Below are 22,911 nucleotides of genomic sequence, written 5' to 3' on the forward strand. Positions count from 1 at the left end.
CCGCTGATGAACGACGTAGTTTTAATTACTCTGACCCGCTCGCATAGAGTGTAATGCCTCGCGATAAATACACTGTCGTCGTTGATGACGAATCAGTTATATAGTCGCGAACTATACGCCTACGCCAAAGAGAGCCAAGTTTCTATTTTGCTACGTGTGGCTGGCACTACGCGACTCTTTCTCTCTTTATTCTGCGCGAATCAGTCGAGCTCCGTCGGACGGAGAGACGCGGCGCACGCTTGTCGCCTTCTATCTTATGTTTCGTGTGCCTCTACAATTTCCTCGGCGACGACCTGTGGATACGTCTTGTTTTTCGATACGCTATTGCATCTCGTTTAATACGAGAGAATTGATACGTAGAAGACACGCGAGTGAGGTTGCCTGCCGTGTCGTTTATCCTTCGTTCGGCGAGCCTGAAAGCAAGTCAAGGAATTCGTTCTGGAGGCTGTTATTTTCGAATGTACCGTGTACTTCAGCATGGCACAGAGAAGAGTTTCTAAGGTCTTATTTACGACCTAATAAAACATATCGTCGGACGCCGATTACGAGCTATGTATTACTTAAAAGTGTCCTTATACAACGCGAAAACGTGTTTCCTCGGGAATTATGGCCCTTAATATTTACATCATAGTACGCGCCTTGTTTAAAACACAAAAGCCAGCAAAATCTTATGGAAATCGTATTCAAATCGTATCGCGGAACGATAGATATCGTTAAGAAGCAACTTGATAACTACTTCGTTTTATTCATTCCGTCCTCGCTCCTGTAAGCTCAGAAGCTCTCCGTTCTACATTTTAATGACGCAAAAATTCATCTCTTCCCACTGTATTTCATTGTACTGGTCTTCGAACGAGAAGTTGTTTGCGAGAACGCGAATCCCGAGCAAACTCAATAGAATAAAGGGTACTCAGTGGTTGTTCACTGAACGAGATATATATATATATATATATTTATTTATATATACATATGTGTGTGTGTGTGTATAACAAAGTTATCGCAATTTTATGAAGGAAGAAATAGGGGAAAAAGGAGGAAAAGCTCGTTTTCACCGGTATTACCCGAGTTCGAAACTCAGATTGTGAATCTTTCTTTTCGATACAATAGAATAGCCTCAACGGCTCTGTTACGTGAGAACACATTCAAGTTTCGTGTCATCTGTTTCGAATTAAGTCCATTGGTTGTTATGCAAGTATGTATATATGCGTGCTGTGTATCGATTGCCAGTACAAAGCAAGGGAATATGCATCATTACGCAACTTCTTATCGAACGAGTTGTTTAATAGTGTCTAAAAATGTTACTATCGTTTCCACTGCATACGATAGCAACAGTCTTCTTCCCCGTGACTCGTATATTCGTCAACGAGAATATCGGTCTTATAAGCGATTATTCGTCGCTTACGAGTTATTTCTCCGTATTACACGTCTATGTAACCGGAAAATCGTTCCTTATGTCATAAAATGTATAACGTTGAACGAACTGGTTTATTACCTTGGAACTATCTATAACGCTGAAATCGAGCAATTGTATGTATATACGAGCGTAAGTTTGGAATTTCAAATGACCAAGTTCTAACCTAACAACTGACCGACATTTTCCGCGATACCTACTTGTCTTTCTCCCATTGATATTTGCCGAATATACTGTGTTTATCTTTACGAAGAGCAACATCTTCCTTATATCGTTCGACCAATACGTTCACCGTATAAAAATAAACTATAGTCTGTATACATATTTGAAGATACATATTTTACGATTATACGTTAAATTTTGTTTTCAATCGAATTTCAATATCCCTAAATTGGTCACGATCGATTAATTTAATTTAGTTTGAAATTCTACTAGTACGAAACAGGCCTGGGCAAGTTTCGTCACATAAAAATTAAGAACAGCAACTTGAGATAATGGATCACATTTTACCTCCTACTTCGTTAATTTATATTTTATAATATCGTATTTATAACTAATTTATCACTAACCTAAATGTAAGAAAGTTAGAAACATCGAGTGTAATATTAAATAACTTGACACGACACACAAGTTGCAAATATCCATGTACCTATAATTTAAAATGTTATCTTATTTATCAATCGCTATATTGTTACATTTTATTACTATACTCCTATACCCGATGGCAAAAAATCAATTTATTGCAGCAATTTTCAGTTACTGAATTTCAGAAAAAAAACAAAGAATTGTAAACTATTATAATTTCCTGTTTCACAAACGAGCAAAATCGAATTATCAAACTTACCAAGTATCGAGCATCCAGCTCACGATGAAGAAAAAAATACTTGCAGGCCTATTTACGAAATCCTAGACTATCAAAAAATACCACAAGATCCTACGATATAAAACCTACCATTACACGAAAACGAGCTAGTCGCGCCTCTAGCGAAAGTGTTAATATTGATAGAGCTACGAGGAATAACAGACAAACAGCGAGATAGTTTTAGGCAGCGTGTACCTAAGCGTGTATAACGGCAGGGACCTTTTGGGATACGAAGAACAAGAACAAGAACAAGAACAAGAAGAAGTAGGTATCTCAGGTAGACGGGCCTCGAGATAGGTTCAGTAGAAACTGGAAGAAGCTGGATGCAAAAGGTTTCCTTTAAAGAAAACAAAATGAGAGAGAAGGGGAAAGAAAACAGGAGGAAAAAAAGAGAAGAAAAAAAGAGCAGCAGGTGTCGGCACAATTCAAGCCTTCAAAGGCAGAGAGAGAGCTCTTAAATTTTTTAACTCAAACATAACGACGGATGATACACACCATCCCTTTCTTCTTCGCTCATTTTGCGTGAGAAGATTTTGTGTATTTCCGTGCACGCGAACGGGGACACGAAGCTATTTGAAGGATTACACAGGAATATGTTTATGTCGAATATTAGACGACTAATATATGCTCGCGAAAGCACCTCCAATGCAAAAGGACAGCCAAGAACCAAGCAATAACGATGTTATTTCTAGTTAAACTGGGAAAGCCTACACCAAATTATAAATTTCTACAGTGGCTTCGTCGTTATCAACAGTTTTTAACATTATATAAAATATAAGATTAATTGTTCTTAATTATTTAATTATAAAAATATATATTGTAGAATACTCTGTAAATAACAAACAAGGAAAATCTCTGTCTTTAGACTGTTTAGTCTATTGCATCCTATACAATAAGATAGATGCTCAACGTGACGCAATAAAAATATTATTTCATATTGTTTTTTCTTTTTTTTTTTTTATTTATTCAGATGTACAACTTCAGACCAAATGGGCCAGCTGAATATCGTTTGGGACTGTTCATTAGTTTTAAGCGACACATGTAAGGAATGCGTAAACCATTTTTATTTTGCGATCGGATTCTATGTGAGACCCTTATGACCTGAGAAACCCTCTTGCCCTCTCTGTTAACCCAATCCCGCTAGATATCGTCCTAACACAACTAAAACATTGCAAGTATACTTCTCGTTAAATGACCCATATTGAACACCAGCTATCGGCTATCTTTCGTCTACGTCTATTATGTTATCTAAAATTCAATTAGACACAATACGATAAAAGGATAGAATAAATGAATAATCATCTTTCGATAAAAGAAGAAACTTTTCATTTTTTAAAACAGAATATATTTGCCCATTAAAGCTTTCAGCCGAAAAATAATAAAAAAAAAGCCTATCAAAATTTTTAGTGTAACCGGTATCGATATAAAAATCTTACTTTTTTTAGTACTTATATATATATATAGTTAAAATAATTAACCAATTAAATAAAAAATAATACAATTACAAAATACGGGGGAATGTAAAAAGTTTCAAAATAAACAGAAAACGTCAACATAGAGACACTAGAGAAGATAGAGATATAGAGAGGAAACGTGTATAAAACTTTCGTCCGCGTAATTCTTCGCTTAAGAGGTTAATTGCGCTAAGCAACTACAGTAACAGTTCCATTTACTGTATATCTTAACTGAGACCAATATATGCAACATGTGCAGATCCTGTATATGCGCGAGACACGCTGCAGCGACGGTATCGAGATAACAAAACGGTGATCTCTGAATCGCCTAAATAAATAAACAATACCGCATAATGTAAATTGAACGTTGAGCGAGAACAAGTTTCCCGTTCGTTGGATAAACGACGTAAGATTAAAATAAAAAGAAAGAGAAAGAAGAAAAGGAAAGAAATGGTAAAAGGACTTACCCTGCATTTTCAGCGGCAGCAATGGACATGTGCCTCCTCTCATCGAGGATGGCTGTGGCGTCAAACTGCCGGGGGAGATCCGTGGTAATGAGTTAAGAGTCACAGTCGAGTGTTCTCTTTTTACACGATGTGCCACCACCACACCACCCCGTTTTTTTTTTCACCACACCCTCGCACAACCAATAACGCGGATATCACCACCAACAATCAACGAACGCACCACTATTAATCACCACCAACACTTTTCCAATTTGTCAAATTCGTGGAATCCTTTCTTTTTTTTAATCTCGTTTTCGCGGAGAAAATTGCCGCTTCTCCTCCGTCGAGTCCGAAACCACGAATCGAGTACCTAGTGGCTCGCGAGTCCGTAAAAACAACGAACGAAGAAACGTAATAATTCGTTTCACTCTCGGTCACTTCTCGTTTCGTCCCGTGTTGATGAGAACAACGAAAAATCAACGAAGACGAATAGTTTCCTTTCCTCGACCGAAACTCACTGGCCGAACGTGCGTTCTTAATCGCATCGTCCTATCGTGCGCTTCCTCTTCGTTTACCGACATTCGGCGTCTCTTTCACCCAAGAATCTTGTCACGTCACCAATAACACAAGATCACTGTCGCGAACGTAAAACAAAAATAACTGATATTAAGTACACTTTCTTTTTCTCTGGTCTTCTTGGCACTTTACACGATATGACTCTCCTTATCGACCGAGCAGCGCCGTCACATCGTTTCCTTTTCGCCCTCGAATATCGACTTCACTTTTCGACACGTCGACTTTCTCGCTCGCTCACGTGCACGTCGAGATATTCGCAGGTTTTCCTTCCATCATTAACCGCGTATTATCGTATGCGTGATCTATCGACGAAGAATAGAAAACTTAGACGTTCCTGTTTCTCGAACTCGACTGTTATCACTGGCCAGGAACGGTTCTCTGTCTGCTTTCCTATGCGAGCAATCTCCTATAAATATTCAATAAGCAATTCTCACAAACACACCAACGAGAGAATATTTCAGGTGCGAACGCCTGAGAATAATTATTTCTTTTAGGAATCGTCTTGTCGTGATTGAGCTGTCAAAGATTCTTTCATCCTCCTCGATGAGGTTCCCTCGCACTGCAGCTTTTACAGATCTTCGTAATCTTTGCCAATCCTGTCAATGGAGAAGAATAATGGTTGAAAAAAGTGGATCGAACAATTTGCTTCGTTATAAATAATAAATGTAAGAAGAAGGAAAGATAACTAGTCAGTTTAGCGAGTTTTTGATTTCTTGACTCTTTTCTTTGAAAGCTCTATTTTATCGCTAAAATCAGAAATCTCAATCGTGAGAGTTCAAGGAACTAATATACTTTTTACTATTTTATTAGGAGAGCTTGAAACTTTTAAATTTCTCCTTACTTTCTGACAAAAAAGAAAACACTGGAATCAAATAGTCAAAATAGAGAAAAGTCACTAAACTGCGTCATTACCAAAGAAAATTAGCTAAGATATTTGAAAAGAAAATAAAGAGACTTTTGATGCCATGTTTCGATGCAAATTTTACCCAAGATCCTTTGCGTCAAGTAAGTGGTACAAGCAAAGCAGAAAGTGAAACCGATGCAATAAAACATAAATATAGTACTTGTGAAACTCTAACGCCGCAGTACCTCCATAAACTACTCATTTATCATTATCACATTCATTTCAAAATAATTAAGATAATTTAGGTCGTTTATAGATCCCCGAAATATTATAATTACGATATATAACAAAGAATGGTAATTTTGTAATTATCAATTAATAGGTATGAACGAGATATGTATTATGAAATTTGATAAATACACAGTTCATTTTTTTTTTATAATTATATGTTGTACGAATCTATTGTCGTTAAATAGTAAACACATTCGGTCTACATAATAATTTTAATTAAAACATATTTTTTTGTGAAACGAAGAATACTTGTTACTGCATCACAATCTCACGCATCACATGGCGCACTTGACAACGCACTACTAATACAATGGTCTGTATATGCGCATGTCCACACCCCATTCTGCTTCCAAACATATGTAGACCGAGGCACGTTTAGGAAAAGTTGATCGATATTGTCGTCGACGCTTACGTTCTCTACCCACGGGCACTACTTTTTCGCTGGAATTCTTTGGAATGTTTTCTAAGATTCATCAACCGACCTGACAGCTCGAGATAAACGCGAGAAAATGCATTTCTGACAAAGTACATCTTTTCTTGTTTAAACGAAAAAATTGATATAAAATTTCTTCGACTATAAATTAATATTCCTTAAAACAATAATTTTTGCAACATTTTATTTGATATATTCACAGTATGATAATTTATTAATGATTTCATGATTTTAAACTTTATTAATGATTAAAGCGAAGCTTATTTGCATTTGAAATTTATAATAAAATTCGTTCGTAAATATCCAATTTATCATATTGGTCTCTGTCAGCGACTAATTACTGCAGCAGAAACTTTGAAAATCAAATTTAACCCTTTCATAAACAATGAAATCTATTTTCCCCATTAAATAGGGTCATATGTAAGGGCGATATAAAAATGTATTTCCGTTTCTATTACCACACATACATATATTATATACGTAGACCGTAGACAATCGTGGAAAATAAAAACTAAATTTTATTAAACCTTGATTTAATAACATATATCCAATATGGCTTCAACAAGAGATAACGCACAAAACTGGTTTACTGAAATAAATATAAGTTCTATTTGATATACTTTCTTGATTAAAATTTTTGGTTTTTGATAAAAATATAGATTATATCCATGAAAGGGTTGAAAAGCTATAAAGTTAATAACGATAGGAAATGCGAAACGAAAGTACGTTCAACGAAATTACGAAAGAAATGCAAGTGTAAAGCACGTAACTGCCGCGTAATTCGCAATTACCCTTACCGATAGTTCTCGATATGACGGAGAGGATATATTTCATCTCACTTGGAATAGAAAGCTTGTCGCGGAGCGCAACCGAAAGCGCGAGGAAATATGTGCGCACCAGACACGGCGCGTACAGCGAAGCGCGACGAACTTGACTCTCAAAGCAGTGGACCGTCCGACAAGTTAATAAAAACGGAACGTACAGACCCCACTTTCTTATTATTGCACGAACAAGGTACACCCGCAATCGTGTCGCACGTACACACTTCTATATTCATGATAAAAATTCACATAACAGCAAGAAAAAAGGCTTCAACAAGAGATAACACACAAAAATTATATTACACTCACTGACCGGTTCGATTGGGATAAAACTTGTTTTGTCCATTGAAGTTTGTCGTTCGAGTTCAAACTTCTTCGTTTGGTTTCTCACTGAGTTTCACTGATTAGATCAAATGATATACGTACGAATAAAATTTTCCTTCACCTTTCAGTTTACCTTTCTGAAAGAAACATTTTTCTCTTCCGTTTGCTAAACGTTTTCTTCCACTCTGAAAGTTCACGCAGGTTCCGAGCACAGTTTTCCGTAGAAAAACACAACGGGGCGCCACGAGATGTAGACACTTCTCTCTCGCTCTTTCGTCTGATTCTTCTTTATTCTATTTCATAGCCTTGTTTTGCACGTGTCGAAAACGCGAAATACTTTGCGAGAGTTACAAAAACAAGTCGTTCGAGAAAAATCGATGCTTGAATATATCAACCGGAGAAAGAATTTCGTGCTTCTTACCGTCTCGTGTTTTTCGCTGTAATATCTACGCATAATGTTTTATAAAGGCGAAAGGCTCGTACAAGCCTACATAGACGTATGCAAGTGTGAATTGTCCTCCGTCTATACGTCTTACGCCTCACCCCTTTTCTCTAATACCGTTCTCTTGCTACGCAACATATACATATATATGTAGATACGCATATATATATATATATTTCCCTTTCTTTCTTATCTCTCAGTTTCCGTTCTTTCTCCTCTGTCTTTTGCGATCTTGCACACTGTTTCCCTTTCCTTCGTTCTCTCTATCAGTTTAGCCGTGTGCACGGCTGTATACGTGTTGTATGTAGTATACCGTGAGCAGCTACGTAGACCATCCGTGTATACGAATACGAGTAGCAGGCGCGCGCGCGCCTGTGTTGCGTTCGTGTGTGCACTTGATTAGCCGTGTGACGTCAGGGCACGATTACATCGCTCGCGATTGTCACTCAAATCGACGAGTAAAACCGCACAAGAATCCAGGCGGGAAAGGTGGTCGAAGACACGCGGACGAACCTCGGACCGCGAAACGACGGACGATCCGTCGCGCAACGGCTAAAGGCGGCGGCGAGCCTTCGCGCAAACCACCCGCGGTATTCGTGAAACGACTGACTCCATGCAACGATTGCAGTCGTACAGTACAGAGAGACGGGAGGTGTTCCGCTAGATGGCACCACTGTTTATCGCAAGGGGGCTCCGGCGGCCGTACAGATTACGCTCCGCAACTCATCGAGCACTGTCGAATTCTAACGATAACCCCCGATCCAACCCGAATACTTACGGTCGCGCGCGAACGATTCAATATCAAGTGCACGACCCTCTCCGTTCTGACAAGCACATGGAACGAACACCACCAATAATAATGCATGTCTATCAATTTTATTTATACATTTATTCCTTTATCATTTGATAGAATCGTCTTTATAGTCCATATTTCCTTAGATTTACTTTTAAGAATGTTTATCTGTATGACATTATGTTGTTATATAAAATATAAAAGAAAATTTCATGCCTAATGTATTTACCAACTATTAATATATTCATGTAGTATAAAATAAAACCTTTATTTATATTATTATTACTTTTTAACACCTACACGGTGTAAAATTTACGATCCAGTTAACAAAACTGCACATTGTTTTTAAATATCAAGCAGTATCTTTAATATTAAAATACCAACAATATAAGCGAGCGGATTACATAGATCAGTTTATTAACATTAGAAATATACTTGTACACTTTGTATATGGTTGCAATTTAATTATTAATAAATTAGAAAACAGTTATAAAAGATATGATATCCGGTACTTTTGAAAATCACATTTTATAAATCTATTAAGATCTTCAAGATTCTTTTATCTACCAAATACAGTTTTCTTCTGACAATTATTCGTAAAATTAATATTTTTATAGTACCACATTTTTATTATTCGTGTGTTGACACGGAAAATTTAAAAAGTCTAGGAGATTTTTATAATTTTTATTAATCATTTACTTTTTCTCCTTTATTCATATATGTTAATAAAAATGGTAAAATGTCAGGATATTTTTCTTTTACTAATTCTTCTAAACTCTGTATGTTGCTATTCAGTAATGATAGATCAGTGCATGGTATTAGTAGTTTGCAAACAGGTGTGGAGCGTGCCGTGAGTGCTCTATGCAAAGCGGTGTAGCCATCGACGTCTTTTAAATTAGGGTTTGCATCGAATCTCAACAATAGTTCAACGATCTCAGAGTGACTCTGCATAGCTGCTCTATGCAAAGCAGTAGCATGTCCACAACGTGTCTGCGCATTCACTGCTGCACCATTTTCTAATAAAATATTACAAATTTTATAGTGTCCATTTCGAGCTGCGTAATGTAACGCTGTATATCCCGCAGAATCTTCTGCATCTGGCGATACACCTTTCTTCAGTAATATCTTTACACGATCCAAGTCATTATACTGTGCTGAAAATGGCATAAATATTATTAACGATATTTCAAAAAAAAAAAAATAAAATAAAATAAAATAATAGAATAAAAATAAAATAAATTTAATTATTTACCGGCGTACCATATACCACGTTCAAATTCCATTTCCATAAGAGACTGACTAACTCCGATATTATTACTTACGCTGCAGCATGTATTATGATCGTTACAGTTATGACCGTGCTCCATATTTGCGATAGGTCCGCTTAATTAGCGTCTGGATAATTTACCTATCATGTCATTAAAAAAGAAAAAGAATAAAAATTGTACTGAAATATTTTTTGGTAATACAAATAAGTATTATGTCATTATATATGAAAATAAATTTTAATATTTCGTAAATTATAAATGGTTGTGAAGAAGTACATAAAGAAATAGTTTTAAGTCATACTAATCATATATTCTTCAATGAATTTTCATTCACAATATGCAAAAATGTATTTCACATAGTTCACATATATGTAATTTTATAATATATATGTACATATATCGAATTCGTATATGAAAATAAGGCGCGGCATACAAAATCGACCTCTATATATATTATAATATTATGTTTCGATTATTTTGTAATATAGTACTTCGACAATTGCTACCCATTTTCTTTTCGTTTTGAAGCATGATGCTGTGCTAAGAAATATTGCCTTATCGTTTCATAAATGAATTCAATAAATACTGAGTACAGTGCAAATTCTTTTACAGCATTACATAATATTAACGCTAGTTTTGATTCCGTGTATTGTATCATAGCGTTATAAATATACACAAAAATATGACAATACAATTTTATTAAAAATTATATTGCAGATAATATAAAATAGAAAAACAATAGAAAAATTGTCCCTCTATTGCACGAAATGACTTAATATTGATACTGCATGGATTAAAAATAACGAATAAGATAAGCGTTGGTATTGTTATCATTTTTGCAACTTCTCACAATTTTATGCATAAATGTATTTAATTTTTATGGTAAGTAATAAAATAATTGTTCAAAAAAAATATTGATCTAATCGGCAAAGTATAGAAATTGGAAACTTGATTTCGTACAGTCTTATTAGTGTCACAATTGTTATCGTAAGTTCATATTAAAACAAATTGATGACATTTTGCCTTTAATTCGATTCGAAGTTGCAAAAATGATATATAGATTTATGTATAAAACGATGTACGATTGTAGTTTTAACCTATTAAATGCCTTTTACGAATGTAATGTACGAAACTTGCTAAAATTCCTCGTGAAAATCTATTGGTACAAATATGTTCGATACAAAATATACATCCCTAAAGCAAGTTAAAAAATATTGATAAAAATTTTATAACGAAAGTGAACACACCACTTCTTATATCTACGTGTGTTCCTTGTATACAAACTTTTTATATAATTAAATAATACTTCATTCATACTGGTTTCTTAATTGGCGTGCACATTATTAAACATGCACGCATACTATACTTTAAATACATAAGTAGTATTTTTTTCTTATAAATCGTAGTCCTGAGAATAATTGTTGATTTTATAATTCCCTTTGCAGTGTCCAAAGTATTTCAGCTTCTCCTGTGCTACAGATAACTCGATATCCTAATTCTGCCAGGGCGTTAATGATGGAAAAAGGTGGTCCTGCAATAAATTTTATTGCACAAATTAAGAAAAATATTCTATGATTTACAAATATACGATGCAATAAGACATACCAATGCTGAATTTCTATAAAATATTTCAATATAACATCTTCTTTTCGACAATAACATATCAATGTTATTTGTAAATTTAATGTATAACATTTTACAGATATAATGTTTTTTTATCGGAAATCCAAAGCAATTCCAATTACTAAATATATAGCAAATATGACAAACAAGGAAATCTAAATTATAAATCTATTTTTACCAACATATCACTATTTTTATTATTAACTTGCAGAGATATATAAAATGTAGGTATAATTAAAAAATTAACCGAAGCAATTTTCACGTATAGGACTTATATACTATATTTTCGCAAATTCTGCTACAAAAGACAGAGTTAGAAATATTTTCGGTAAAAAGTTTAATTAAACGCGTAAAAATACAGTTATTCTGTAAAAAAGATGTTTTGAAAATGGTTGATGGTAACCTTTGATCATAGTGCCGTTGACCACATCTGATCCAGAGTTTGGAAAACGCTTTGAAAGAGCCAAAATTTCATCCGAATTTAAACCGAAGACAACGCAATCATTCGCAAACGGCGAGGCTTTTACGCCAACGTAATAGTAATTCTCATCATCATTCACTTCATTGGCTAATTTTCCGACACTTGTATTCACTGATTGTGACATTGTTGAGCTAAAGAGGATTGTTAAACTTCGTTGTCTTTTACTGTCAAAAGAAAAATGTTGCTTCTAGAATGCTGTTGGGAAAAATATAAACATATTTTGTAACTCCCTCATTTTCTCTTTTAAGAGAAAATCCTATTATTTAACTACTAAGTCTTATATAATATAAATAATATTATATACAATGCAAGTACATCTAATTTTATAAGCAAAAAGAAACAATATTTTTATCTTGGCAAAAATATATCTACTTTTACATTTTTCTACTACTCATTTATGCTAAATTAAGACAATGAAAGAAACTAATTTTTCCCAGAAATATCGATAAAAAAGTTTTATCTCAAATTTGTTTATATAATATTAATCAGTATGTTGTAATAAAGTGATATTGAATTTAAATAAATAAAGAGATAGAAATAAATTATTTAATAAAAAATGTAATATACCAGAGGAAAAAACAAGTTATTATATATATGTAATTTATAGTAATTAAAATTTGAATTACAAAATCTAAATAGTTATGCTCAAATGTGTTTGGAATTGAAAATGTTTATATTTTTTAAATATATACTCAATAACTCTTTATGATGATATTTGTGAGTTTCCACATTTTGTTGGAATTAAATATCCTGTTTAATATACTGCTTGAAAATATTATATAAAATATATACAGAATACTTCCTTCTACAAATATAAAAAGGAATTATATTTCATTCTAAATGGATAATATATTATTTTACATTCTCTTTATCATCTACTCATATTTGATTAAGAATAATCTTGAGTATAAAAACGTTTTAGATTATTATGCAAGAATATAATGGTATTATTCATTATCAATAGGTAAAATTCATTATTTACAATTAGACTATATGTGAAACTGTCTTTATTCTACTCTGTTCAGTCAAATGTCTTTCCCGTTCTTCTTTAAGTTGCATCATACGAGTTTCATGAGCCCAACGAACTTCAGTTTGAAGTTTATCTCTCTCATATTCCCATTGAAATCTTTCTAGTTCCAAGGCTTTACGCTGTACTTCTAATTCTGCAGCTCTTCTTAAGGCACGTCTTTCTAATAATTGTTCTTGATATATTTTATTTTGTAAGGGTAAACAATCTGATGTTTGTACAGAAGAAACAGCTGATATTCTTCTAGGATTATATGACTTTCTTTGGTGAACTGAACTTGATCGTTCTTGAGATCCAGCTACACAAAATTTTTAAAAACATTTAAAAAATCTGTCCTAGATAATGATTTGAGAATTAGTTGCATAATTGTATCCAATCTAATAATAACTCCAAAATAAGATTATAGCTTAAATGTTTCATAAATATCCTTTTTCTTCAAATTACCAGCTGCAATTGTTTCTGTATCATTTTCACTTGTTTCCCAATTCCTACTAACTAATCTTGTATCTGTATCATGATTTTTAACCGCATTATCCTGATTTACCCAATTTTGTTCATTATTATGCATTACTAAATCCATATTTTGCTGTATTGCATTAGATGTATCAACTAAATATGACTGATTTTTATAATTCCAATCATCTAAATCTTCTAACTCTGTATCTGTAATGTTGTGATCTACCGAAGATTCTTGTTTTGGCCATCCATCGTTCATTTTATTGTCAAGATTATTAGCTTTATGCCTCTTGTTATGAGCTACTTGCATAAATTGTTGTCTAACATCTTCTGGACACTTTGGACATTTTTCCATATGTCGTTCCATACGAGTAGCATTTTGAATGTATGATTGATTACAAAACTTACAAAATGCAATCACTTGAGATCCTAACATTTTTTTATTATAGTAGTTCCACACAATTCCTCGTTTTTTAACCATCGTTTCTTTTTTAAGTTTTACAACATACTTTCCCTTTAACTACATATGTTTTATTTATTTTATATTTATAAAATTTTTAGTTTCTAACATAAATAGTTAATTGTGGTTTAATATAATAAAAATATAAAATTTTTGTATAAAACATCATTTATATATTATTTTATTAATTTTTTTTTATACGGAATCAAAACTAAAGTACATAATGTTCGCATAAGGAAATAAGTATAAAAATTAAAAATGAAAATATTGATTTACAACATAATTAAATGTTATACACAAAATTATACTATTAGCACAGCATCAAAAGTTTAAAATTAAGATACTAACAATTTTATAAAATTTACAAAATATAGTGCTTGTTTAAAAAATTAATAGATGTACACATTGTTCTTTCTAATATCCAGGTAGATACTATATATAAATTACTAAGATTATACACCTTTTATATATCATTGAAGTAATTGAATGTAATTTTTCAAAATCATTTTTGTTATTAATCATTTACCAAAGAAAATTATATACAACAAAACTTTCACACGCACATAATAAAAATCAATAGAAGTTCGTAATGTCGATGAAAGTTCTTAGCTTATGCAAGAGCGAAAGTTTTAAGCGAATGTCACATTAAATGACGAACAATATATACCACTGTTAGATAAAATATCTACAACGTATCTGATGATCAAATTTAAACGTCAGCAGCCACTAATACACATAACCTTCGTAAGAACCGTACTTGTGTTTGTTGCCATCCTTATAAAAATAATGCAGTAGATAACGAATATCTTGAATTTTATATTTCCCTCTCTTTTTCTTTTGTTATGATTTATATATATATGAAATATATATAAAAAATCCATATAATTTAATTAAACACAATAATTCTATAAGCAGACTTGCATAAAATATTTTCTACAAACAAAACATTGAAACGTTTTGAAAGTAAAGAATCTAACAGAAAAGTTCGAAAATAAATACACAAATTAGTAATCAAGTGCAATTCGTACAAACTTTTTAATACATCACATTTATCTTTAATTACATATTTTTCTAACTAACTAGAAACGTTGTATATAAGAAAATTCTATTATAATATTTCATCTATAAAAAAATAAAGAAATATTTACTGTAATATAAGTATTGTTACGATATTATTCTTTACATACATATATATTTGATAACTTTCTTTCCTCTTGCATTTATAGTTTATGTAATAAACCAAACTTATGTAAAAATAAAAATTATAAATTCATATAATTTTTTAATTACGCTTTATATTTTTAATTTTCATCTTGAAAGATAAAAATACTGTTTCTTAGAATAATAAAAAGTGTTAAATTTTTTAATGCAAGTAAACTGTAAATGTTTGTTATCACGTAATTATTAGTAAAAATAAATTAATCACTACAAAATCATACCTGTCTTAATAACAGGTTCAGGTTCAGGTTCAGAAAAATCTTTTCTCATAGTCCACATGTACTCATTATAATCTTGTTTAACACTTGTACTTGAAGATGCTACGACTTTGTAACCAAGAACTTCTAAAGCAGTTAATATTACACAAGGATGTTGCAAATACACTATTGTCGAATCATCACAATATCCCCCAGAAGCAAAACGACTCAGTTGTTCTATATCTGATGCTATAACATACGTGAATAATATCTTGCGTTTTCAACGTAATTTTGTTCTAACTTTTACGTAAATTACATTTAAAAATTAAGAATTATAAAAACCACACGTTCTTAATCATACGAACTCAGCTGAAAGGTAATATAATTAATCTTACTTGTGGTCTATCTACGCGATAATTATTATCAATTTATCGCGAAGTAGCATTGATAGGGGTATCGTTTTACTCAAAACTATGGAATATCAGTTTCACTTATGAGCAACATCGTAATTTACTTGAAGCAATATAAATAAAAAATTCATTTTTGTTTCCAAATTTTTCAAATTGAAACAAAACAATTTGAAGTAAACCAATACGTTTCTATAAACTGTGTATTCAATGTATTAATACATTTATATTCTACCAATCACTTCATATTATACATCTTTCTTTACCCAGATTTCAATAAACATATTAGTATAAATGGTAATTAGTTAATTAAGGAATTAATTTATTAACATACGTATTGAGAAAGAAATAATGTCTTAATATATAAATGTATATTTTTTATTATGACACTTTATATTTGAATATTATATCTTTCACTTTTTAGAATGTTTTTATTTAACTTTTTTCTCTAATAAATGTCAAATATGGTATGATTTTTATATTATCATAACTTGAATAATACTAATTTTACAAAAATGATTATTATTACTATGTAGCGATATAACTATGTATTTCATAAAAAAGAACATTTATTTACTCTATAAAACATAGTAGACATTAGAAATTTTGTAGAAGAGAATAAAATATTTAATATACAATTATAATAAAAATAAGGTAGAGGAAGAAGAAGAAAGAGAAGAAGGAGACAAAGATACAAATACTCAACTTTCATTTTTATAAAAAATCAATGGATATGTAAATCCATTAACAACTTATTTTATCTTTAAATATATCATATTTCACTTTCTAAAATATTACCTTTTTAAGTATAAATGAATACATATTATCATGAAATAAAACAAAAATATGTGACGTATATAAGTGTGCTCATGTATTCTGTTAATATAACATGCCACACACGTATTATAAGAAGCAAAAACTGCATATAGAAAATATCAACTAAGTAGCAACAAAGTAACATTTATTTTATAAATTACCATTACATAAATAAATTAAATATGAGTATATTAAATGTTTAAGCTCTAAAATAAAAGATAGTACCTTTAAGACCTGATACTAAAACTCTCCATGGGTATCTATGACCATACGATGCAAGATTACCACGTACTAAAATGTATGGCATCTGTAATGTTATTCTAAAACAAATTTTATTTAATAAATATTTAAACTACATATATGTATATATATAAACTTAATATTTCATAACAACAATTATTGAATGTAATAATGCATTTTTAGTGAATGTATATGGCATATACTGAAATTCCAAAAATATATAACACAATGTTTACATATATATGTTACATCTAATTACATTACAACAAAAGACAGAAGTCAATCATCCTTTAATAACTAAAATTTATTTATTAAAGTTTATAATTGAGATTTTAAAACATGTTAAATTGATGTACAGGCTATGTAAAAGAAAATACTTATGATTAATCTTATAGAAATTTAATAAACAAATATTTTTTGTTTACATTTAGAAAAAGATCTTTATTATTATTTCTTAGAATTTCAATGTACCATTTTTTGATACATAATGCATAATGCACAAATAGCGCAAAAAGGATTTATTATATATTTCTTATGTACACATACATATTTATAATATATATAATAAATGAACAACAAAACGAATCTAAATATAATAAATTCCTAATAAATATTATTGACAAGTGATTATTATGATGTCTTGTTATCATTATTATTCGTCAATCTTTTATTCTAGAATTATTGTTAAATAAATCTTACTAAATTAGAAGCTCTCACCTGTTAACATATACGGAATTTAATTCACCGATACTACTCTTAACCAAAAATATTCTTATATTTTATTGATAATTATTAAGAGTAACGAAGCAAACAAACAAACTGATGTATTAAGCACTGTTAAGATTTTCAGACTTGCAAGGTATTTTACACGGGATTATTTTAAACATAAGTCTCAACCATCAAACAATAGGTACATAACACAACATTTGCAAGTTACGAAAGTGCGCATATTCTAACTACAACCTACAACTAGTATTAACATATTTACATTACAAATCCCAATACTGTTCAAATGACTAACATTTGGGTGGTTTCTCAATTAGGCTTATTCGCATTATTTATTATGTATTTAAATGCATTAAAATTTTACGATGATTGGATAGTACTTCATACTCAAACAAAAATTTTCCGATAATCCTTTTGATTTGCTAATTTTGGTTTCTGTGTTTCATGTTCTCAAAAAAAATATTTTTTACTTTTAGAATTTATATGAATTTATTAACTTATCAATCAATTAACATAATTTATGATTAAAACAAACGAAATAACCAAATGCAGTAACTAACAATGCGTTACTTATATGAAAATTATATTTTAATTTTTACATTTAATGTAATTTGTATAAAATTGTACCAAGAATTTACAAATATATCAAACTTAAATAAAAGGACGATTAAATATTTTAAATAATGCTGTTATATATATATACTTCAATACAATAGTTATTGTAACAATAATTTTTGTATTATATCAAAACTATCTTTGACAAATATTATATGCCCAATTAGGATTATGATTCCGAAAATTAGGATTTTAATTTTAAAATGTTATTATATTTTGTCATTAAAATATATAGACATTTATTATTTATTTAGTAAAACTAACTGATGTTGAGACAGAGCAAAATACCAATCAATATCTTTGTTTCAAAAGAACTGGTATGCGGTTGGTTTGTATACATAGCTTTAGTAGGAGTAATAGGAGTATTATGCTTCTATATTTGGTACATAGAACTCATATTAATATGAAATTCTAAAACATTGTTTTACGGAATAAGGAGAATATTTTGATTAATAGTGCTATGACATTTTGAAATACACTAGAATTTGTATGTACCCATATATATGTATAGAATTACTGCCATAATGGTCAAATGATATCTATCTTTATTCATCTTTCTATGGTTTAACAAAATTATATATTCGGAAACATTACTGTTACAACTAGAGATATTACTTATATTCGTCGTAATAGTTAAATAACACTATTAAAATTAAAGTTGCAACGAACGAGTGTAGGTTAATAACTAGAATTGTTAAAAAATAGTGACAGGTGGTTTGACGTTTATTCGCCGCCATCGTTATTAGCGACAGTGATCTGCCATATTGCGCGTGATATAAAGAATCGTAATTTATAATACATTTACGGTGTTACGCTTGTTACCTGTACATCTAGTACGAGAATTTATTGTTTATGTAGTAATAACATTTTAACGAAATCCTTGTAATTCAGTTTGTGGGAAAACATTCCACAGTAGTGAACTACAAAACGGTGAGTAGACAATGCATTGTTGACATCAGAAACTTTTTTTAGTGAACAGTTGTCATCAGGAAATTGAGTTTTTATTGCTTGTATTTATAAATTCAGAACTGGTATTATCATACTTTATTATTTGACAATTTATAATTTTTCCAACATTTTCAACCAATAATGATAATTGTCATTTAAGCAATTATGTATTACTTTATCATTAATGTTTTGTTAAAAAACATCTGAATAAACATGTAAAAATCATTATTGTCTTCATATTATATTTTATTTTTACACAAGTATCCACAAAATGATATTTTACTAGAATAATTATATTTAATGTAGTATTACTTAACATATGTAATATTTCCATGCATTTATTTGTCACCAATTAAATATTTATTAGCAGTTCATAATCATAATAAAATTATTTTAATAAAATATAATAATTTATAATTTGTTATAATGTTTTTTTAGCATAGGCTTTTGTCAAACATATTGATACTACAACTATGCCAATTATGGTATAATGTACATATTCGTGTTTGTCATTTATGTATATAGTATCATCATTTGTTGTAATTTGTATTATATTCTTATTTATGTGTTTTGTTATCATATATTCTTGCTATGCCAGATGTTCTATAAACTTCATTGCGGATCTGATATTTGTCATACTTTAATATCTCTGTATAAATAACTTAATAAATAAAATATATTTTATATAAATTGATACAAAAATTAAAAGTTTGTAAATTATATATTTACAGATAAAAAATGTCAACTGGACCATATAATTACTCTTATATCTTCAAATATATTATTATAGGAGATATGGGAGTAGGAAAATCATGTTTATTGCATCAATTTACAGAAAAAAAATGTAAGTTAAAAAAACAAATAAGATAGTAAAAATAAGTCTTTATAAACAATATAGATTTGGGTATACAGATTTGTAATTTCTCTAACAAATTAATTATATAGTTTTATTGTACTTAGAATAAATCTTTTTATTTAAAAGCTTTTTATATTCATATCATCACATATAAAATGACATAGAAAATTTTCCTCTACTGTAGTTATGGCAGACTGTCCACATACTATTGGCGTGGAATTTGGGACTAGAATCATTGAAGTTGCAGGACAAAAAATAAAATTACAAATATGGGACACTGCTGGTCAAGAACGTTTTAGGGCAGTTACTAGGTATATGCTTTTATAATAATTAAATTGTACCATTTTTAATAAAGAGGCTATATAATATATACATATTTATACATTATAGATCTTATTACCGAGGTGCAGCTGGAGCATTAATGGTCTATGATATAACTCGTCGTTCAACTTATAATCATCTTAGCAGCTGGCTTACAGATACAAGGAATTTAACAAATCCAAGCACTGTATGCAAAATATGATATTTTACATAATGGTATTTACGTCTGTAAAGTGTAACTACATTGATGCAGAACTGTTGAATGATGTATTTCTCATACTCTATAAATAACAGGTTTATATTATATATGTAACAAACAATTTTACATATTATATTTATAGGTTATATTTTTAATTGGAAATAAAAGTGACCTGGAAGGTCAACGAGATGTTACTTATGAGGAAGCAAAACAATTTGCTGATGAAAATGGTCTTATGTTTGTAGAAGCTAGTGCAAAAACGTAAGTCAATAATTAGGTGATTAGTTTGAACATAAGGGCATTAAATTTAAATTATGCAGTTAAAGTATAAATACATAGACGAATTATATAATTAGAAAATATTTAAATTTATGACTTTTTTATCAGAGGACACAATGTTGAAGAGGCTTTTTTGGAAACAGCAAAAAAGATATTCCAAAGTATACAAGATGGCCGGTCAGTAAATTCGATTTCTTTGTGCCTAACACATATTGCTGAAATAACGTGGTTGATCATATTTCGTTCTTTTGAAAATTTTCATATTATAATTTATTTGCATATAGTTTGGACTTGAATGCTGCCGAATCTGGAGTTCAACATAATCCGAGTCAACCAGGTCGTACTAATCTTCAAGGTGTATCTAATGAACAACAAGGTGGAAAGGATTCCTGCTCTTGTTAGGTCTTTATTTGTTTGTATATAGAAACATGAATTCATCGGTACTATTGATGCATATATGATTTATACTAAGTATAGTAAGCAAATAGTCTCCTGTCTTTATCCCTTTACCTTTGATATGTCAAATCTATTCCATGAAAAGAATATCACTTTTTTCTAGTTAGACTTAATTTTCAGAAATGAAGTACAGATCCATGATTTAGTCTACATATGCATATAAATTGTACTGATAACAATGATTCTGTATTAACACTGAAATTGGTATTTCAGTGTTAAAGCTTTTCTATGGTTATTGTAATTTGCATACATGCAAATATTATTGCATAGGTCGTATACTTTATTGCGTAAAAAATTTAATATTAGACAATATGTTGTATTCACAAATCTTATAGTACATTGTGTACAAGGTGCATTGTACTAAACATTTACTTAATCACAAGAAAATATGATAAATATGAATGTGACACAGCCAAATATTTACCATTGTAAATTAAATATGTGTAACAAGATTAAGCACGTTTGATCGTGTTTGTTATCTAATTTGCAGTTTGAAAGCTATTGTACTATAAGCTTAAGTGCAAAAGATTGTTGGTAACACATCCAAACTTCTCAACAGCATCAAAGAGTTGTCACAAAATGGCATAATGAAATAGAATTAATGTCAACTCTGGTGTTCCATATAACTACAACCCCATTTTCATATCATACAAAGCATATAAACTGCTAATGTAAAGTTAAATATAACTTTTATTTTCTGCTTGAAAAACATTTTAATTTCCAAGTGTTTTGGAATGGTCCATGTTTCCAATTTGATAAGAAGAAAATTTATATTGTTATGATTACTATTATTTCAAAGATTTTAAACAATTAGTGTTTTCAAAAGGATAGATTTTTTAATATTCTATTATATTATATCAATCAATATCGTTTTCACAACTGCTAAAATGAAGTAATGTACAGTTGACATGTATCTCAAATTTTTATCCACATTTCATGTTTTGTTAATTTTTAAGAAAGGTTAGAAGAAATGTTATCTGAAAAATTTATTATTTTTTGTACTTTGATTGACAGCTATATTGTACCTAGCAATAGCCCTAACATATTTTTCAAAATCAATTTTACATACCAATCCCGACTAAAATGAAATTAAAAAATTAATTTAAAAGGAATCAAATATTATATGTTGTTTTTTATTTAATATATAGCAAAACAATTATATTGCAGTTATATTGGCAATTATATTAAAAAAATATAAAATATCATTTAGAATAAATTTGACCAAAGCTCTCAAATCCACTTAAAATAATTATTATCCTGTTATATGTATACACATAATATCTAATTAATTGGAGATCAATAAGAATCAATTTAATGTAGAAAACAAGAACAAAATCTTTTTTTATTTAACATGTATTATTGTTTAAACCTAATTTCAACTTCAGTTACTTATCTATTTTCCATATCTTGTATATATAAATAATAACAAAAATAAATATTTATATTACAGTCGCATTAGAATAATTGATTTTGCATCCTAAATACAACAAATTTAAAGTAGAATGTTATTTCTATCAATGTATTTTATAACCAAAACGGCAGAATTAATAGATTACAAGCAAGTTACGTAGAAAATTGATAGCGCATGTTTCATTGTATTATCTCTTAAATTTATTATGTCATA

At 30.1% G+C, this 22,911-nt stretch overlaps 5 protein-coding genes across 7 annotated transcripts in view; 1 reads left to right on the forward strand and 4 right to left on the reverse strand.

Annotated features, from left to right (window-relative positions):
* LOC100747735 (nuclear receptor coactivator 2) overlaps positions 1–8,507 on the reverse strand; it is a 132,420-nt gene extending 123,913 nt beyond the window's left edge. Inside the window, 2 exon segments of the mRNA XM_024369768.2 lie at positions 4,192–5,342; positions 7,449–8,507. Coding sequence (XP_024225536.1) covers positions 4,192–4,220 — 29 coding nt within the window. The 5' untranslated portion in view covers positions 4,221–5,342; positions 7,449–8,507.
* A 575-nt stretch (positions 8,508–9,082) lies between these two features.
* LOC100741149 (ankyrin repeat domain-containing protein 39) lies at positions 9,083–10,096 on the reverse strand. Its single transcript, XM_012389373.3, has 2 exons — positions 9,947–10,096; positions 9,083–9,848 (listed from the first exon to the last, which is right to left on the reverse strand). The coding sequence occupies exons 1-2, from the start codon at positions 10,059–10,061 to the stop codon at positions 9,382–9,384; spliced, it is 582 nt and encodes a 193-aa protein (XP_012244796.1). The 5' UTR covers positions 10,062–10,096; the 3' UTR covers positions 9,083–9,381.
* On the reverse strand, positions 9,966–17,925 carry LOC105680196. 3 transcript variants are annotated; one of them, XM_003491846.4, is made up of 4 exons: positions 17,605–17,925; positions 16,873–16,967; positions 15,449–15,673; positions 9,966–10,102 (listed from the first exon to the last, which is right to left on the reverse strand). In XM_003491846.4, exons 2-4 carry the CDS (start codon positions 16,952–16,954, stop codon positions 10,083–10,085), a joined length of 327 nt encoding a protein of 108 aa, XP_003491894.1. In that variant the 5' UTR covers positions 16,955–16,967; positions 17,605–17,925; the 3' UTR covers positions 9,966–10,082. The 3 variants fall into 3 exon arrangements, with proteins under 3 accessions (XP_003491894.1, XP_033178360.1, XP_012244797.1); XM_012389374.3 differs by lacking the exon at positions 9,966–10,102 and adding an exon at positions 12,043–12,230 and having other exon boundaries at positions 17,605–17,918; XM_033322469.1 differs by lacking the exons at positions 9,966–10,102; positions 16,873–16,967; positions 17,605–17,925 and adding exons at positions 10,488–11,493; positions 11,989–12,230 and having other exon boundaries at positions 15,449–15,622.
* LOC105681199 lies at positions 12,162–14,112 on the reverse strand. Its single transcript, XM_012389372.3, has 3 exons — positions 13,538–14,112; positions 13,049–13,391; positions 12,162–12,261 (listed from the first exon to the last, which is right to left on the reverse strand). Exons 1-2 carry the CDS (start codon positions 14,028–14,030, stop codon positions 13,051–13,053), a joined length of 834 nt encoding a protein of 277 aa, XP_012244795.1. The 5' UTR covers positions 14,031–14,112; the 3' UTR covers positions 12,162–12,261; positions 13,049–13,050.
* An 836-nt stretch (positions 17,926–18,761) lies between the features above and the next one.
* LOC100741027 (ras-related protein Rab-14) lies at positions 18,762–21,998 on the forward strand. Its single transcript, XM_003491843.4, has 7 exons — positions 18,762–19,158; positions 19,908–20,020; positions 20,217–20,343; positions 20,423–20,540; positions 20,695–20,813; positions 20,940–21,008; positions 21,116–21,998. Exons 2-7 carry the CDS (start codon positions 19,915–19,917, stop codon positions 21,231–21,233), a joined length of 657 nt encoding a protein of 218 aa, XP_003491891.1. The 5' UTR covers positions 18,762–19,158; positions 19,908–19,914; the 3' UTR covers positions 21,234–21,998.
* Positions 21,999–22,911: the final 913 nt, after the last annotated feature.

Source organism: Bombus impatiens, unplaced genomic scaffold, assembly GCF_000188095.3.
Source record: "Bombus impatiens unplaced genomic scaffold, BIMP_2.2 scf_0640, whole genome shotgun sequence".
NCBI lineage: Eukaryota > Metazoa > Arthropoda > Insecta > Hymenoptera > Apidae > Bombus > Bombus impatiens.

Coding starts and splice junctions, on each gene's coding strand:
- LOC100741149 (XM_012389373.3), bottom strand. CDS start 10,061: ATGGAGCACGGTCATAACTGTAACGATCATAATACATGCTGCAGCGTA. Junction 9,849..9,946: donor ACGTGGTATATGGTACGCCG/GTAAATAATTAA, acceptor TGCCATTTTCAG/CACAGTATAATGACTTGGAT.
- LOC105680196 (XM_003491846.4), bottom strand. CDS start 16,954: ATGCCATACATTTTAGTACGTGGTAATCTTGCATCGTATGGTCATAGA. Junction 15,674..16,872: donor TTTAGTATCAGGTCTTAAAG/GTACTATCTTTT, acceptor CGTATGTTATAG/CATCAGATATAGAACAACTG. Junction 10,103..15,448: donor TGAACCTGTTATTAAGACAG/GTATGATTTTGT, acceptor ATGACATGATAG/GTAAATTATCCAGACGCTAA.
- LOC100741027 (XM_003491843.4), top strand. CDS start 19,915: ATGTCAACTGGACCATATAATTACTCTTATATCTTCAAATATATTATT. Junction 20,344..20,422: donor CGTTTTAGGGCAGTTACTAG/GTATATGCTTTT, acceptor TATACATTATAG/ATCTTATTACCGAGGTGCAG. Junction 20,541..20,694: donor ATTTAACAAATCCAAGCACT/GTATGCAAAATA, acceptor TTATATTTATAG/GTTATATTTTTAATTGGAAA.
- LOC105681199 (XM_012389372.3), bottom strand. CDS start 14,030: ATGGTTAAAAAACGAGGAATTGTGTGGAACTACTATAATAAAAAAATG. Junction 13,392..13,537: donor TACAGAAACAATTGCAGCTG/GTAATTTGAAGA, acceptor AATTTTGTGTAG/CTGGATCTCAAGAACGATCA.